At 45.0% G+C, this 17,780-nt stretch overlaps 1 protein-coding gene across 3 annotated transcripts; it reads left to right on the top strand.

Annotated features, from left to right (window-relative positions):
* The first annotated feature begins 1,083 nt into the window (after positions 1 to 1,083).
* Pilrb (paired immunoglobin like type 2 receptor beta) lies at positions 1,084 to 13,568 on the top strand. 3 transcript variants are annotated; one of them, XM_020177577.2, is made up of 5 exons: positions 1,084 to 1,246; positions 1,576 to 1,965; positions 7,610 to 7,802; positions 11,489 to 11,519; positions 12,161 to 13,568. In XM_020177577.2, exons 1-4 carry the CDS (start codon positions 1,195 to 1,197, stop codon positions 11,499 to 11,501), a joined length of 648 nt encoding a protein of 215 aa, XP_020033166.2. In that variant the 5' UTR covers positions 1,084 to 1,194; the 3' UTR covers positions 11,502 to 11,519; positions 12,161 to 13,568. The 3 variants fall into 3 exon arrangements, with proteins under 3 accessions (XP_020033166.2, XP_073931711.1, XP_020033165.2); XM_074075610.1 differs by lacking the exon at positions 1,084 to 1,246 and having other exon boundaries at positions 1,407 to 1,709; positions 1,785 to 1,965; XM_020177576.2 differs by lacking the exon at positions 1,084 to 1,246 and having other exon boundaries at positions 1,407 to 1,965.
* The last annotated feature ends 4,212 nt before the right edge of the window (positions 13,569 to 17,780 follow it).

The raw sequence follows: 17,780 nt of genomic DNA on the forward strand, positions 1-17,780 counted from the left end.
ACCTGTTCACCACAGTCACAAGGTGGCAGGACTCTGTCAGAGAAATCCCAGGGAGTGCCTAAGGAGTGATTCTGTGTCACACTGTCCAAGGAAGGTTCTAGGCGAGGTAACTCACAGCTATGGAGAGAATCATCTAAGAAGTTTTGTGAAAACGCAGTCACCTGGGGCCTCCACCACCAGGGCTTTGGCAATGATTCCCAGGGACCCTAGCATGCAGCCAGCATGAAAAGAAGGCTATAAGGACTCAAGAGGACTAGACACAGAAAACCTACCGTGTGACAATTACAGGACCTGAGACAAAGCTGCTCTGAGCCTCTGTTCCCTCCTCTGAAGCAGGGGAAGGCAGAGAGGTCCCTGCAGAAGCAGACATGCCATCTGGGGTCACACTTAGATGTGTGGGACTGTCACCTCTAATCCTAGGAAAATGTGGACTCACACAAAGGGAGCAGGCCAGAGGCAAAGAAGAGTCACTAGGCCTTGGATCTGCCTGGGCACTGTGGAGAGCCTCTACCAAGCAGACAGGGATTAAAAAGCAGACTAGGGTCCTGGGGCTAGAAGTGGGAACTGAGACAGACCTCCTTCACCATTGTCTTCCTCACTTCTCAAGCAGCTGATTCTGGAGCACAGCTGGGTGGAGATTCATGCCTTCCTCTTCCTGAAAGAGCCTGTGCTGGTCCTGGACTGAACTGTCCCCTGACATGAGAGAGGAACAGACTGAAAGACACTCAGAGAACACAAGAGAAAGGGAGAAAGACTGAGAGACAGAATGAAGAAGGGGAGGCAAGAGTGAAAGAGAGATACAGTGACTGCACAGAAATTGCTGAAGGACCAGGGCTCCAGGGGGCAGAGAGGAGGTCCGGCCTGCCAACGCAGGGCCATATCTCTAGGCACAAGATTGGGGTTGTGACTCAATAACAGAAGTGGCTTGTCAGTGACCACAAAGGACATCCTTCTGCAATATAGGAAAAGAAGAAGCTAGATTGACAAAGGAAGTTGCTGCCCACAGCGGGAGGGGATGGGAAGCCCCCTCCTCTCAATCCTTTGAAGGAGGCTGGCTTGAATTTCTTGGTTGTTCTACCTAACACTCTCTAGAATACTGAGAGTCTACCCGGCCCCTCCCCAACCAGCTCCCTATTGAGCCTCCCGTCCTGCCTTGACATTCTGCTTGTCTCATCTCCTGGAGGACAGCACAGCATGGAGTGGGTCCTGATGCTGCTGCTGCTGTCACTAACACCCGTGCAGGCTGGTGAATATCCGGTACCACCCTGGCAGGGGCTCTGCCCAAACCACAGGAGGAGCCAATGGGACTGGGACAGTGGCTGGGCATGTGCAGAGGGCTCTGTTGGAGGAAGTGGCCAGGCCTCCCACCCCCAACAAAAGGCTGGTTCCATAGGGTGTGTCCACTCTCGTCCCTTTACCCTCTTTCCTCCTCTGAGTCTGGAGAGGGGGGGACAACAGGCCAGAGGGACACTCCTGCCATCTGTCACACAATTGCCTGTCAATGAAGGTGCAGGATGGGTTGGTGTTATCCTCTTTGTCTCCTGCAGTGGCTTCAATTTCTTCCTTCTCCCCTAGGTAACTCAGCAGGATTCACCCCAAAACACTTTGCTGAGGTCAAACAAGAGAAACATCTCTCTGGCTTCAAAGGCGGCTCCATCCAAATCCCCTTCTCCTTCTCCTACCCCTGGGAGTTGGCCATGGATCCCCAGGTGAGAATATTCTGGAGATGGAAGCACTTCCATGGAGAATTTATCTATAACACAACCCCATCATTCACTCATAAGGATTTCTGGGACCGGCTCAGCCTGAACTGGACAAAGGGTCGGAACTCCGGCTTCCTCAGCATCCAGAACCTGCGGAAGAAGGACGAGACGACGTACTTTTGCAGAGTCCAACTGAACACGCTTAGAGATGGCCAGCAGATGTGGCAGTCCATTGAGGGGACCGCACTCACCGTCACCAACGGTGAGGCTTTGGTGCCCCTTGGGTCCCTGTCCTCTAGATGTCACCTTAGGCTGTACAACTTCTGACCCTTCTCTCAGAATCATCCCTGCCCCTCACCCTTTCCCCAGACCTCTGCCAACTTTATCTTTTTTCTTCCCCTTAACCATCTCTAAACATGACCCTCTTTCCCCATCCTTTCTCCTGTCTGTCCCCTCAGGATTCAGCACCATTCTAACTCCGCAGACCTCAGCCCCTATCACAAGTCCCAGTTTGCTTCCTTCTTGCTCCAAACTGGCAGTGTAGACATGGCTGGCTCCTGCCCTCACCACCTGACTTCCAGGTGATCTGGCTTCTTCAGGATGCGGTGCCTTCACTTTGTCATAAATGACCCCGGTTTCTTCTCTTCCCTCCCATTTCCCTCTTCTCCAGCTCCTTGCTCACCCACCAGCTCCAGCTCTCTCACACAAATCCCCATGCTCTTCCAGTCACAATGTCCCCTTTTTTCCCCACGATCTCACTCCTCTGTCCTTCTGGTCACTTTAGAGTCACCTCTGCAGCAGCAGCAACTGCAGCTTCCACTTAACTGGTGTACCATGGCCTGGCCTAGTGATTTTCTGCCCACTACCCTAATGACCTTCACCACAACCCTGCAACAGTTGTAGGAAGTCTTGTTGTCATTGTACAGATAGGGGCACTGAGATCAGCAGAACCTAAACACCTCCCAAAGTCACCCTAGCGTTGCATAGGACTTGAAAAGGACAGTTTCACTGCAACCAGTAGCCAACGACTTCCCCTATCGAGTTGGTCCCACTGCTTGTTCTGACCAATTTTAATTACACCTCTGTAGAGGTGTTGGAATTAGAACCTCAATTCCTGATCTACAGAGCAGTGCAGTGGAGTGGAGGCTTCTCAGGGCAAGCAATAAAGTAGTGGATTTATTGTTGGTAGAAAAAGTTCTTACAAATTAATAATCCTCTAAGTGGTTTTGTTTTTTATACTCACTTGCTCTGGCATTGGTCAACAAGGTCATTGATAAATAGCTCCTCCCTCCCGGATGGACACTCACGCTTCCCCCTGGAAAATCACTGCTCTGTCTTAACCACTGTGCTGGGAGAGCACATGGCGAGGCCCCACAGTCTGAACTGAGCAAGACAGTCATGGACTATCTGTACCTCCTACTGTACCTCCTGTACCTCCTCCTCCTGATGGCCTTTTGTGAGAGATTTTGGTTCTTTTCAGCCCCTCAGTCCTCCTTCCTCCTTCCCTAATTCCTCCTTGCCTACTCCTATCTTTGATTCACTCAGATTCACTATGAGGTTTTTGTGTTGTTTTGGTTTATTTTCAGTTTGTTTAGTTTTTTATTTTGTTTTCGTGGTGCTGGAAACCAATCCCAGGCCTTGTGCATGTTAGGCAAGCACTCCACCACTGAGCTACACCCCAGTCCTGCTGTGTTAGCTTTCTGTCACTGTGACAAAAATACCTGTGAGAATCAGCTCGAAGGAGGAAAGATTTATTTTGACTCATGTGTTTTGGAGGTTGCTGTCCAAGGTTGCTTGGTCCTGTCACTTTGGACCTCTGGGGTGATACTGAAAGGACTTCATGGCATGAAGTACACAGTGGAAGAAAGCTGCTCACCTCCTGGTGGCCAGGAAGCAAATGAAGAGCGAGGTGGGGCTAGGTTCCCAACTTACCCCTTAGGCACACCCACCAATGGCCTAATTTCCCTCTACTAGGACCCACTTACTAAAGTTTCTACCAGCTCCCAATAGCTTCATTGGCTGAGAACCAAGACTTAAACAAGTGTGTTTCTGGGGACATTTAAAATTCAAACTGTAGCTAGTCAGGAGGCAAAGATAAGAAGATCATGGTCCATGATAGCCTGAGGACAAAGTTAGCAAGACCCATCCCAAACAAGCTAGGCACGGTGAGTACATGTCTGTAATCCCAACTACTGGGAGGCATGGATAGGACATTCATGATCTGAGCCCTGCCCCGGGTAAAAACATCAGTCTCAATCAAAAAATAACTAAAGGAAAAAGGAGCTGAAGGGATTGCTAGACTGCCTGCCTAGCAAGCCAAGGCTCTGCGTTCAAACCCCATTACTGAGAAAAGAAAGATCCAAATTTTAACAACCACCATGAGCTTTTTTAACTTGCATTTTTTTCATTTAATTCTATTAATTAAATAGTGATTATTTTAAAAACCAAAACACTTGAACTGCAGTATCAGCATACAAAGATATCACAAGCTAAAACATTTGTAGAGAGTGTAAGTGTGTGGTTGACTTGTTAAATTTTTGACATAATTTTGTTTTTTCCCACACAATCTAATAGTATTCTCCTTTGTAATTTTTTTCCTTTAATTTATAAGAGAAAATGCCTCTACCACTAGAGGATGATAATATTTGCTTTGATTTGTCTTATTATGTTTTGTGTTTTGGAGGTCCAGGATTTGAACTTGGCCTCACTCTTGCTAGGCTTGTGCTCTACCACTTAAGCCACGCCCTCAGCCCATTTTTTTGTTTGTTTGTTTGTTTATTTGCCTTCAGTTATTGTCCAAGTAGTGTCCCACATTTTCCGCCTGAGCTGGCCTGAATTATTATCTATGGGGACAACTGATAACGTCAAAACTCTGTAACAGCAAGAACGATTGAATATATCAGGTGTCCCAAACAAAGGGCATCACTCAGCCTAAAGCAAATTTCAGCCAAATCCAACCCACTGTTTCATTATAAACACCACTGATGTTAGAGCACTCGTTGCACATTTTTTGGGAGGGGGATGGAATTGGGGTCTGAACTCAGGGCTTTGTGCTTACAAGCAGGTGCTCTACTGCCTGAGCCACACCTCCAATCTGTTTTGCTGTGGTTATTTTTAGAGATGGGGTCTCACAGACTACTTGCCTGGGCTGTCCAGAAACCACAGTCCTCCCGATCTCAGCTTTCCAAGTAGCTAGGATGATGGGTGTGAGCCACCAGCACCCAGCACGCATTGTCCTTTTTATCAGATGTGCATGCATCCATGTCTGAGTGTGTACTATCTTTTCTTTGCTTTGCTTTACTAATAAACTTTCTTGGCCTCTATCTCAGCATTTCCTAAAATTCTTTTTTTGTTTGTTTTGGTGGCACTGGGATTTGAACTCAGGGCCTCACACTTGCTAGGCAGGCACTCTTACTTCTTGGGCCACTCCACCAACCCTTCCTAAAATTCTTTTTTGTGACAGTGTCATGAGCTTACTACCAAAAGGCCAGTCCTCCCTGAAACCTTACTGGTTCCAGTAACAATTTCATTTCTATTCACAATAAACACTCTTTCACGTAGTGAGTTTATGCTGGTATTGATCTTTTTAACAAGCAACAAATCAATTATCTCATACCATTTATCCAATACATTTTTCTCTTCCCTGTTGTAACAGTAGGCCTGTTTTTTGTTTTTCTTTTGTTTCTGTTGGATGTGGCACTCAGGATGGAACCTACAGCCTCAGACATGCTAGGCAAGAGCTCTGCATTGAACTTACCCCCAACAGTAAACACTGTCTGTAAATTCTTTTGTACACCATCATCTATTTCTGCTCACTAATCTGTTTCACCATTCTGTCTTTTCTTACTTCCGTACCACACTGTCTTAGTGACTATAACTTTATTACATGTTTCAATGGCTAATCTCAACCACATTAATTTTTCTGAAAACTTTGTTATTGCTGCCTTCCTCTTCTTCCACATAAATGTTAAAATGAGTTTGCCAAATTCCAAGAAAAATACTCATCGGGATCTTTTAAATCACAATTGCATTAAAACATTAAAACTATACAGCAGCCAGGCACTGGCGACTCATACCTGTAATCCCAGCTACTTAGGAGGCAGAGATCAGGAGGATTGCAGTTCAAAGTCAGCTTAGGCAAAAAATTCGTGAGACCCTCTCTCAAAAAAACCCAACACAGGGGTTGGTGGAGCGGCTCAAGAGGTAGAGCACCTGCCTAGCAAGTGGGAGGATCTGAGGATCTGAGTTCAAACCCTAGCACCACCGGAAAAACAAACAAAAAAACCCATTAAGCAAATGACAGAAACTGAAATCAGTGAGAAACCAAGAGTGGTATTCCAGAAACCAAGTGAGAAATCCAAACAGGAAGTATCAAATGTTGAGTAGCCAAGCATGGTGACACATGCCAGTAGTCTCAACTACTGTGGAGGCTGAGAGAGGAAAATCATTAGGACCCAAGAGTTTCACATCAGCCAGGAAACACAGCAATATCCTGTCTCAAAAAATGAAAGCTGGAGTTAAGCTTGGTGGCTCTCATCTGTAATCCTAGCTTCTGGGAAGGGCTGGTCAAGTGGTAGAGCACCAGCCCAGTGAGATGAGGCCCTGAGTTCAAATCCCCGAAATGCCCACCACCGACACACACACACACACACACACACACACACACACACACACACACACACACAAAGAAGGCTGCATAGTATTCCCTCTGGGGCTGTGTGTCATGATTTATTTAGTCAGTCTCCTAACAACATTTTAGTTGTTCCATGTCACACGCAACGCTACAAAGCACGCCCTTTAAACACCTGCCTCTCATTTCTTAGACAAACATTTCCATAGCAGAAATTACTGAGGAAAAAGGTAGACCTGGGTCTTTCCCATTTTGATAGCTGTCCCCAAAATGTATTCCCAAAAGCTATGTTAGTTTATGCTCCCACTGTGAATAACAGTCCCTCTACTGCTAAGCTCTTGCCATCGCTAGGTATTTTCCTCCACTCAGAGCATACTTTTTTTTTTAACATAGCCTTTGTTTTTAATCTGCCTTTTAAAACAGATATTAGCATTAGGGTTATGGTATCCTTTTATGAAATGAGGTAGAATTACAGCGTTTTCCGTATTCTATGTTCTGCATACTTGTGATTGGACGTTATCTATCCCTTACATTTTTATAAGAATTCAGCCAGGTGGGGCATGGTGGTACACAGCTGTAATCCCAGCATTCAGGAGGCTGAGGTAGAACAATCTCAACTTTGAGGTCAATTTAAGCTACATAGAGAGAACCAGTCTCAAAAATAAATTATGCAGAAAGCTCCCTGAATGTTCTCAATTTCTTCTTTGTTATACATCAGTTCATGCTTATTACTTTTTAAATCAATTTAATTTTTTTTGTTTCAAAAAATAGTTATCCAGGGTGGAGTGGCTCAGGTGGTAGAGTGTGTGCTTAGCAAGCATGAGGCCCTGAGTTCAAACCCCAGTACTGCCAAAATATAAAAGAAAAGAAAGATGAAAAGGCTCTGGGATTGGAAGTAGTGATAATTGCACAGCAAAATCGACGTATTCGTGCCACTGAACTGTACACTAGCATATGGTTACAACAATATATTTCACCTTGTGTATACTTACAGCAACAAAAATATTTTTTCCCGTGACTTAGTTACCAGTGTTTGTTAAGTGAAGAAGTAAAGGCCCAAGGACACACCATTGATACATGGTGTAGAGTCAGGATTTAAAGTCGGTTATCTGAATTCTAAGCTTTTAGCGCCTCTCCTTGTTTCTCCCTCCCCGTATGAACTTCTGAGAGCTGCCTCCCCCCCGTCATGTTCCCCCAAACAATACAAAATCTGATACTTTCTCCCAGGAACCCCCACTACTCACGGATCTGCTTCATTCTCCATTCTCCCCAGCAGACATGACCACCATGCAGAGCTCCACCAGCTTAACCTCTGCACATACCACAGCTGACCCCAAAGTCACAGAGGATGAGAAGATCTGGGAGTCTTGGCCCCTAAATGTGGGAGCTGCAGTTGGAGTGACAGTGGCCACTGTTCTGCTCATAATCCCAGTTTTGGGAATGATGGTCTTCCTCAGGTGGAACAGAATGTAAGTGGCCCAGAACAGGCTCTCTTCCCAAGCCTCCCAACTGAGTGTTCCTCACCACCTGCATTAGCATCATTGAAGGTGCTTGGTAAATATGCAGATCCCTAGCTGGGCAGGGTGGTACATGCCTGTAATCCCAGATCCTCTTGAGCTGAGGCAGAGGGATGAGGTTAGTCAGAGCTACACAGCAAGACCCCGTCTCAAAATAAACATTTTTAAAAAGTGTTGAGTGGGGGGAAACTGGTGCTCAGTAGTATTGCATTTGCATATTTTGAGTAAGGCTCTCAATCCAGGTAGAAACAAAAAGGGAAAAAAAATGTACTTCCCTGCTGGGCTCCATTCAAACCTAGCAGGTCAGGCTCTGAGGCATGTTCTTGGGAAACTGCACCTTAAACAGGCTTCCCAGTAGTCTTTATGTCAGACCAAGTTTAAGAACAACTGGAGCTGGAGGAGTGGGGCAAGTGGCAGAATACCTGCCTAGCAAGTGGGAGGCCCTGAGTTTAAACCCCAGTACTGTCAAAAAAGAAAGAAAGAAAGAACAATCAAGTCTGGGTGGACTGTGGCTCAAGTGGTAGAGGGTCTGCCCGAAAAGAACAAGGCCCATAGCCATATCCATAGCCATACAATCTGATCCTTTGCCAGTCAGTTTTTTAAATGATGAGATGGAACCCAGGGCCTTGCCCATACTTGGCAAGTGCTCTGCCACTCAGAGACACACCAGCCTCTTTTTGCCAGTACTTCTCTGTTGACTTAGTCATTTCTCATCAATTCTCATCTTTTGGCTCCTGGAGAAGACAGGGCCTACCCTGGTAAATATAAGAGAGACAGGAAGTTGGCTCAACTCAGCAAGCACTGAACCAGTGCCCACTTTCATGGGGCTGGCTTAAAATTAAAGAATCAAAACCATAGCATCTGGACTGGGGCATGGCTCAAGTGCTAGAGCACTTGCCTAGCAAGGGCCAGGCCATGAACTCATGCCCCAGTGCCACCCCCCAAAAAGCACAGAGTCTCCTTTTCAAGGAACTCAGTGGGGTGAGCAGCTGCATCAAGGGATAATTGCTCAATTGGAAAGAGCTGTGGTGGTGCTAAACCAGATCAGAGAAAAAATGGAGGATTTCCCAGAGGAAGGCAAACCTGCAAAAAAAACCAAAAAACCAAACCAAAACAAAAAAACTCAAAGAATAAGCTAGGCAGGTGCCAGGGTTGGGATACAGGACACTTGCTGGCCTTCTGAGCACTGGGAAACATTCCAAGAATTGTAAGTAGATTAGTGCTGATGGACAAGGTAGAGTGTGACCAAAGGGGACAATGCACTCTGATCCATCCCAGAGGAAAGCAGAGCAGTCAAGCAGCCACCTCAGTTCTCTGCTATGAGCACATGTGTGGAGGTCAGGCTGGAGGTGGACCAGGCTGAATCAGTCTAAAGCAGTGATGCTGGATGTGGAGGGAAATAGCTGGGTCCAGAGAGGCTAAGATGCAAAAACAGTAAGACATAGTGATTAGATTGATAGAGGAGCCACGGTGAAGAACAAGTCTCATGTTTTCAACTTGGGAATAAAATGGTTGTGATGAAACCACCAAGCAATATAGAGAACATAAGAGGAAGTCCAAGTTTCAGGGGAAGATGACTGCTGGAGTTTGGAATATGTCATATTTAAGAGGCCTATGTGAATCTCAGTTGTCCATGATAAACTGGGATCTATGCATCACACAAAACTAGATAGATTGTTTATACACCAACTTCCTGCAAAATTGACTTGAAACTACTTTCAAGAAAACTGGTAAGCTGGGGCATGGTGGCTCATGCGTATAATCTCAGTTAGTTTCAAGGCAAAGATAGGAGGATTGCAGTTTGAGGCCAGCCCAGGTCCCCACCTCCAAAAAAGTCAGTGAGACCCTATTTCAAAGAACAAGCAGGGCATAGGGGCTCACACCTGTAATCCCATCTGCATATAAAGTGTATGTAGGACAATAGTGATCTAAGACTGACCTGTGCAAACAGTACAAAACCCTATCTGAAAAATAACTAAAGCAAAAAAGGACTTGAGGTGTGGTTGAAGTGGCAGAGCCCTTGCCTAGTAAATACAAGGCTCTGAGTTTAATCCCATGTACCACTAAAAAAGAAAGAGAGAAAGAGAGAGAGAGAGAGAGAGAGAGAGAGAGAGAGAGAGAGAGAGAGAGAAAGGGAGAAGAAAGAAAGGAAGGAAGGAAGGAGAGAGAGAGAGAAGGAAAGAGAGAACAGGAGAAAGAAAGAAAGAGAGAAAGAAAGAAAAGAGAGAGAAAGAAAAAAGAGAAAAAGAATTGGGAAGAAAGAAAGAATTGGGAAGGAGGAAGGAAGGAAAGAGAAAGAGAGAAAGAAAAACAAAGAAAGATGGAAGGAAGGAAGGAAAGAAGGAAGAAAAATATATGTGGGAATTTAGTATTACAAGGTAGCATTTTAATCAAGGAGAAAGGGGTATTTCAACAAGTAGCACTAGGTCAACTGGGTACCCTTCTGAGAAAACAATGTTAAGTCCTGCCTCATACCTGTTAAATCTGCAGAGGGCTGAGCTGTACCTCAGTGGGACATTGCACTCCTAACATGCACTGGCCCTGGGATTGATCCACAGCTCAACAGACACACAAAAATAATCTACAGAAAGATTTGAATAAGGAAAAATAATCTTAGTGGAAAAAAACATCTGAGACTATTGACTAACATAGAGTGGAAATGACCTCCCTAGGGAAGACAAAACCCAATAGTTATGAATGAAAAGATCGATAAACTCACCTACTTAAAAGCTTTTAATTTTTTTACACAACAAAACTATAGTGATTATCTCCTGGGAATGAGGAAGATCAGAGATTTGAAGAGAACGCTTGATATAGTCAGAGGAAATACAAGCTGGGCTTGACAATTCAACTCACACAAGAAACTGAAAATCTGTAAAACTATGATGGCTCAGGGTGGTTTTCTCCATCAGCATTCAACCATTTGGGACTAAAAACCTTAAGACCATGTGTTGGTTAGGAATTGTGCTCAGCTTGTGGCACCAGAGATGAGAACTAATAGCAACTTAAATAAGACAGAGTTTTGACTTATTTTTCCTCTTCTAAAAGGAAATGAAGGCATATAAACAGAGGCCACTGTCCTCAGACTCAGGCTTCTACCAAAACAAGTATAGTACTGGCACAAAGACAGACAAATGGACCAATGGAACAGAGTAGAGAACTTTGAATATATGGTCAAATGGTCTTCAAGAAGCATGCCAAGACCACTCACTAGGGAAAACAGAAGAGATCAACTGAGGTAGGAGAGGAATGGGTCCAAGATGGCAGCCAATTGGGTCCAAGATGGATTCCAATCATGAGGCTGAATCTGTGAGGGTGGAAACAGCCAGCACTTGGAGGGAAACTGAGATGCTATCTGTATGGAGGTAAGGAGGGGAAAAGTAGGGAGTCCAAAGTGAGGAGAAGGAAACAAAGGGATGAGGAGAAGATGGGCCCAGAAGAGCTTGTTTTAGGATTTGCTGTGGAGAAAAACAGGACAGCTGGGTTGACTTCAGGGTTCTGGTGATTTCTAGGCCCTTCCCTGACTGGCTAGGGCAGAGCTTTTCTGTTGCCCTTTTCCTTCTAAGGACTGTCTGGAAAGACTGAGTGGTGACCCTCACCACGGATGTCACAGTAACCCACTGTTGCTCCTCCTACAGGCCAGCCAGTTGAAGCCTTAATCCCAACCAGGTGAGTGCTTGTCCTGCCAAGGGGGAGGTGGGGTAGGGATACAGGTTTGGAAGTTTCCTTATAAGAACCATGAAAGCACCTTTCACAGTTACTCTCCCATCCCAGACTCTCCCAGTTCTTATCCTCCTTTGTCCTCTTACAGACCTGGCTCTTGATTCTGCACATTCTAACCCCTGATAATGAGAACAGTGCTTGGATTTTCTGATTCTCCAACTCACTGAATTGTTTTTTCTCCAACATAGTTCCAGCAGACAGAGAACAGGGCAGACCCTTCCCATTTCTTTTGTGTGTCCCCACCAATTATCAGTAGTTTACCTATAACAGCCCACTCCACGGGACATCCCAAGCCCTAATCTAGCAGATAACTTTACCAGTGGAGCACCCTGCCTGCCCACCCTTCCCATCATGCCATCTGACGTCAGGACTCCTTGCTTTTTTTCCCCTCTTGAACAACATGCAGATCCCCCCAAAAAGAGCCCCAAGATAAGCAGCTGTGTCTAGAGCCTGAAGGAAGTAAGGGAGGTTAGGAGGTGGGATGGAAGGATGGAGGACCTGGGGTGTGGGCCTCAGCTGTAGGCAACTGCTTTAACATAGAGGCAATTTCACTTCTGATGTCTAACCTTCTCTTGGTTCTTGCCCAGGATGGTAGCATCACCTATGCCTTCCAACTCGACCTCACCAAGACCACCTCCCTGCCCCATCTCAGGACGAGACCTACTGAGTGAGACTGAGTCACTTACAGTCCCGATAGGAAGAGTCACAGCTTCTAATAATGACCAACTCCACAGCCAGAAGCATGGGTGAAGTGGTAGGGCACCTGACTAGCCAGCAGTTTGCCCTGACTTCAAACCCAGCACCACAAAAAGAAAGTAAAGAAAGGAAGAGAACGAGAGAGAGAAAAGGAGGAAGGAAGAGAGAAAAGAAAGAAAGGGAGAGAGAGAGAGCGGAGAGAGAAAAAGCTTAGGGAGGCGGACAACTCAGCAAGTCTGAAGGTTACAAAGAAAGGGAAGTAGCTGTCGACTCCAGTCCCTCTCTAATTCCCTCATGTTCCCACAAAAATAAAAATACTCACAGCATTTGCCTAAAAGAGTTCTCTAAGGAGAAAACTAATGTGACCTTGTACTTCTGTCCCTCCCACTAAAAGTAAATTCCAGAAGACCACCCACATCCTGCTAGCACTTTTGGGTTTTTTTTTTCCAGTGACTGCCTCAATCCAGTGAACACGAAGCCATAACTAAAGTGTGCTCCTAAATCCAAAAATACTCCCCCCTGAGACAGATCTAAGGGTGTTTGAGGTGAGAGTGCTAATTCCTTAATAAATCTTTATTGTGAGCATCCTTTGCTATTTTTCCTCTTTGAATGATCAAAGCTGTGGTGGCCAGGTCACATGGCCATTTGACTGACAGTTGACAAATCCAACTGACTTTGAGTGAGGAGTTAACATTCACGCAACCACTTCTTTTAATAACTGGTTGACTGTCATGGCAGCCTAGCTGCTTAAAGGCATCAAGAATGTGTGTTTTTGTTTTTTGTGGTACTGGAGCCTAAACTCAGGGCCTTCACCTTGAACCACTCCACCAGCCCTATTTTTGTGAAGGTGTTTTTCAAGATAGGGTCCCGTAAACTATTTGCCCAGGCTGGCTTTGCACTGCGATCCTCCTGATCTCTGCCTCCTGAGTAGCTAGGATTACAGGTGTGAGCCACCAGTGCCTGGCAACATGTGTAATCTTATTACTATCTTTACAGATTTACAGTTTTGGTTTTTGTTTGTTTGTTTTTGCTTTTTATTTTTGTGGTACTGGGGTTTGAACTCAGGGCCTCATGCTTATTAGGCAGGCGCTCTACCACTTGAGCCACTCTGCAGCCCAAGAATGCTCTGTGGAAACTCCATTCCCCCTGTAAAGATCACTGGAACCATGGCCTTGCTGAAACCACAGCTTCTGCTTCGGGAGACCTTGCTCCAGTCACAACCACTCCAGACAGCTTATAACTGCTCCAGGGGACTTCCCAATAAAAGTCTCTCCTGACTGGTCTTTTATTGTGCAATTTTGCTTTTTATCAGGGGTACAGTGGACTGAGCAGGTTGTATGAAGAGCAGATACCATCCTGCGGTGTTCAGTCCCAGCAGGGTCTACAGCAGCAGTAAGAAATTAACTGAGGATTTCCAGAGAAAGGACTGAATTACTGAGAGCAGAAGGTGAGAAACTGTGAAGAACTGAATGCAATAGGCAGTAAAGAGAGAGAACATCGAGAGCAATGAGCACTGGTCACTGGCAGAGTTCCAGAGAACTGTTAAGGGTTAAGAGCTAATGTCCTGACACCCATTGCGCAATAGCTGTAACCCCGGATAGTGGGTGCATTAAGTCCTTGGCATTGAAAGATTGGCACCGTAAACTTCTAGTTCTCAGGGCTAAAGCAGAAGTCTCTGGGTTTAGAATCCCTGACCATAAACCTCAGGCTCTCAAGAGCTCAGAGCTGGCAATGCCAAGGGAACATGAATTTTATGACCCTCACTCGTCTCTTTGAGACATCCTCACCATAATAACTAGCATGCATTTGGGGCTGCTTTACACACATCATCTCAATAGAGCATCGTCAACAACGCTAGGGAGATGATGTGTCCATGTGAGGCAAAGACATAAAAGCCAGGTGCTTCAAGTGCTTTCCCAAGGCCATGCAGCTAGCTAGAGAGTAGCTGGGCCAGGATTGGAACCAAGACCTGCCTTCTGGAGGTTCTCCCAGGAATTGGGACTTAGTGTCTTCCCCAGATGCTGGCCTCCCACCAGAGATGATGACAGGCCATAGTGACATGGGGAAGAGGGAAAAAAGCCAAAAGGAAGCATGTAGTCAGACATAATCCTAACCAATCACACCAGAAACCTGCTTGACTAACACAGCAACTACACAGCTTGGACTTGAGCCTTGTATCCAACCAACAATCCCAGCACTCAAAAGCTTCTTAGAGACAGAGTTGAGAGGCTTTCCCTGCTGCTCCAGAGAACAGAAGGAGGACGGGGCACACCACTACTCCTCAGAGAAGGCCATGGTGAGAACTTCTCTGAGAGCGTCGTCTCTGTGCTGCAGGTCCCCCCTCTCCTCTGACTCTCTTTCAAAATCTTCTATGAAGGTGCAGGTCACTGCAGGATTCATCCTTAGGTAAAGACACTAACACCATCCTCAGTCAGTGGTTTCTGGGGCCGAGGCCCTGATTTCCCACTGAAGGTCAGGCCCTTTGGCACCATTCTAACTTCCTTTTCTTCAGACAAGTTCTTGCCCAGGACTTGCTTCTGGGAACTTTTTTTTTTTCTCCTTAGGGCCCAAATGAAAAGGGGATAAAGTTGCAGTCAGTCTATCCTGACTTTTTACAAGCCAATTCCTACATTCCTGCCCAAAAAAAAAAAAAAGCTGTGGAAGAGACAAACTCTCAGTACAAAGAATATGGGCTTTGCAGTCAGAAAGAGTTGGTTTCAGGCTATATGCTCAAACACAGTTCTTGAACAAATTTTAAACTGTCTAAGCCTCGGCTTCCTTATATTTAAAATGTCAAATATCCAAACAGATCTGTTGAATAAAGTGGCTGTCTGGAGAAGAATCCACTGTCTGAGATTTATGTTACCTTCAAGTGTCTAGTTTTGCTGCTGCCTGATAAAGCCAATAACTGGAGAGTCAGAACGGCGGGGGAAGAAAATTGGAACAAATTGCAAGCTGGAAGATGGGGACTAATGTCCAAAAGAGGGGAAAAAAATCATTTTGCTTATGTACTGCAGGCATGAGGCTTTTCTATATGAATTTGGAGGAGGTATAGCTAAGATATGGATATGAGGGTGAGTACATATTTCCAAGTTTTTGCTTTTCTGACTTGCAGGCTGCTATGTGTCACCAGATGTCCTGGGTTCTATAAATCTAGAGGAAAAGTACTTATGAGTAAATCTCTCTCTCTCTCTCTTTCTCTCTCTCTCTGTCTCTCTTTCCCTCTCTCTGAGACAGGGTTTCACTAGTGTAGCACAGGTTAGCCTCAAACCTGTAATGCTCATACCTCTGCCTCTCGAGTGCTGAAATTACAGGCATGAACCACCATGACCTCTGATTAGTAAATTTTATCACACATGTTTTTTTAGTTCCATTTCCCAGGTGAAGCTAACTTTACACTTAATCCTCAGCCAAAAGACATCTTTTCCTGGAGTTATGGAAGATAGCAAATGGTAACTTTCACCAAAGACTGGTTTTAACCCATTAGCAAAGTTAGTGGAAACCAATAATATACTGCTCAGTTGAGAACTGGTATCATGGCCCATGTGCTTTGCAAGCACGAAGTCCTGAGTTCAAACCCCAGTACCACCAAAAAAAAAAAGAATGTAAATAATACATTGCTCAGTTACATGACCTCCCAAATTAGTGATTTTTATAATCAGCTAGAAACAAATGAAGCTAGAGGATGATTTAGGTTTTCCCTTGGTTACCACCTCCGCCTCTGATCTTTGTTCAATCCTCCATCTTGAGGAGTTTGGGGCAATGACTCATCTGGCTATGTCCTCCTGAACCAGGGCATAGACCTGGGTTAGAAAATGAAACTCCTTAGCACTCTTTTAGATATATTTGTAGGTTCCCTCTCTCTAGCAAACTAGTACTAGAAGTACATGAGAGGGGGCATGCTTGGTCTTTACATAACAAGTGAAGCATATGAATATTATCTTCAAACTAGCCAGCTACTTAAGCCAAAAGTAAAACTCACCATTATGAAATGAAAAAAAAGAACACGAAAGGAAAAGTTCCAGCTAGATAAATCATGAAGTTTTCCTCTCAATCTAAATGACTCCATGAAAACAGATTTGGAGCTAAATAGCCACATTCTTGTCTTTACCTAAACAGAGGGCCCTTATCAGAAGTGTGAATTCTGCCATTTGGGTGGAGATGTCTGTTGGAAGGAAATTCTGATCCCAGTGTCTTTTGTTCTAGTACACAATCACTTAACCAGTCTTTGCTCCACAAAACTGCTTAACATCTAGATTCTCCAGTGGCAGTTCTGTTAGATCAGGCTCAACTTTGAAATTTTGCATCAGGACAAATTTTAATACATATAGACATTGCTGTGTCTGCCTGTGCTGGCCTTCCATTTGCCCACACACCTGGTCTTTCCTCCTGTGATTCTTCTTCAGGAATTTCTGTGTAAGCTGTGACCATGGCCAAGCCTTTCGTAATACCTACAAGCAGACAGCCATTCACAAGAATCCTTTCCTGGCTTTATTTACTTTTGGGCGGAGTTGATAGAAGCAACTCCAACTTTTATTCTGAGAGCCTTTAAATTTTTCTTATGTTCCCCCTTGTCTTTGAATGATTTTTTTCTCTGAAAACATGTTTGCTCAACCCTCTAGACTGATTGTCCCTTGTTGTGAGAATGGAACTGACCCAGCTGTTGGTCTGATTTTGTCCCTCTTAGAGGGAAAATTATTGCCTGGGAGTCAGTGTCAAACCCTTTAACATACATTTGAGCAAAAAAAGGTTGAAAAACGTGGATTTCAGACTAAACATAAACCTAAGACCAAGGATTTATATTTTATTATAGGCTTAGTATCACCCTTTGTGGGTTTTTAAGTACAGCAAGAAGATGACCAGATTGACACTATAAAAAGACTACTTTGACTGCTTGGCAGAGAAGGTTTGTGTATATTGAGATGAAGATCAGGTGAGAGTAGACAAGAGAAGACACAAGAAGTGCCTGGGATACCCCAGGTAGGAGATGGGCCTGGAATTTGTGTGTTGGAGTGTGGAGAGAAAGAAGTGGATGGATCCACAATCTATGTTGGAGACAGAATTGTTCTGGCTGTGGGGAGAGAAAATAAGGATGGTCTCAAGGTCACCTCCAGTTTTCTGGCTTGAGCAACAAGGTGGGGGTCAGATGCCACTAGCTGAAATGGAAGATAGAAGTGAAACCAGAGTTTTGGACCCAGGGCCCAAACTTCTGAGATTCCATATGCCAGGTCTGGCCACCTGCCCCTAAACACCAAATGAAGTGGACTGGTGAAGGCAGAGAAAGGAGGTTTATTACATGAAGGGGACATGCCATGGGAAGAGGCAGAGTGAGCACTCAGTTAGCTCATCTGCCATCTTCGAGGTACAGACATAAGCCATATGTTTAAATAGACAAAAGAACTGGGGCCAGGAGACAAAGGTACGCATAGTTACATAGTCAGTCACAGGTGTAATCATGACTGGCAGAGCATTCTTGGTCAGGTAGGTGGTCTGGTCCAGTATTGGAAGTTA

The sequence above is a fragment of the Castor canadensis genome, chromosome 6 (genome assembly GCF_047511655.1).
Source record: "Castor canadensis chromosome 6, mCasCan1.hap1v2, whole genome shotgun sequence".
Taxonomy (NCBI): Eukaryota; Metazoa; Chordata; class Mammalia; order Rodentia; family Castoridae; genus Castor; species Castor canadensis.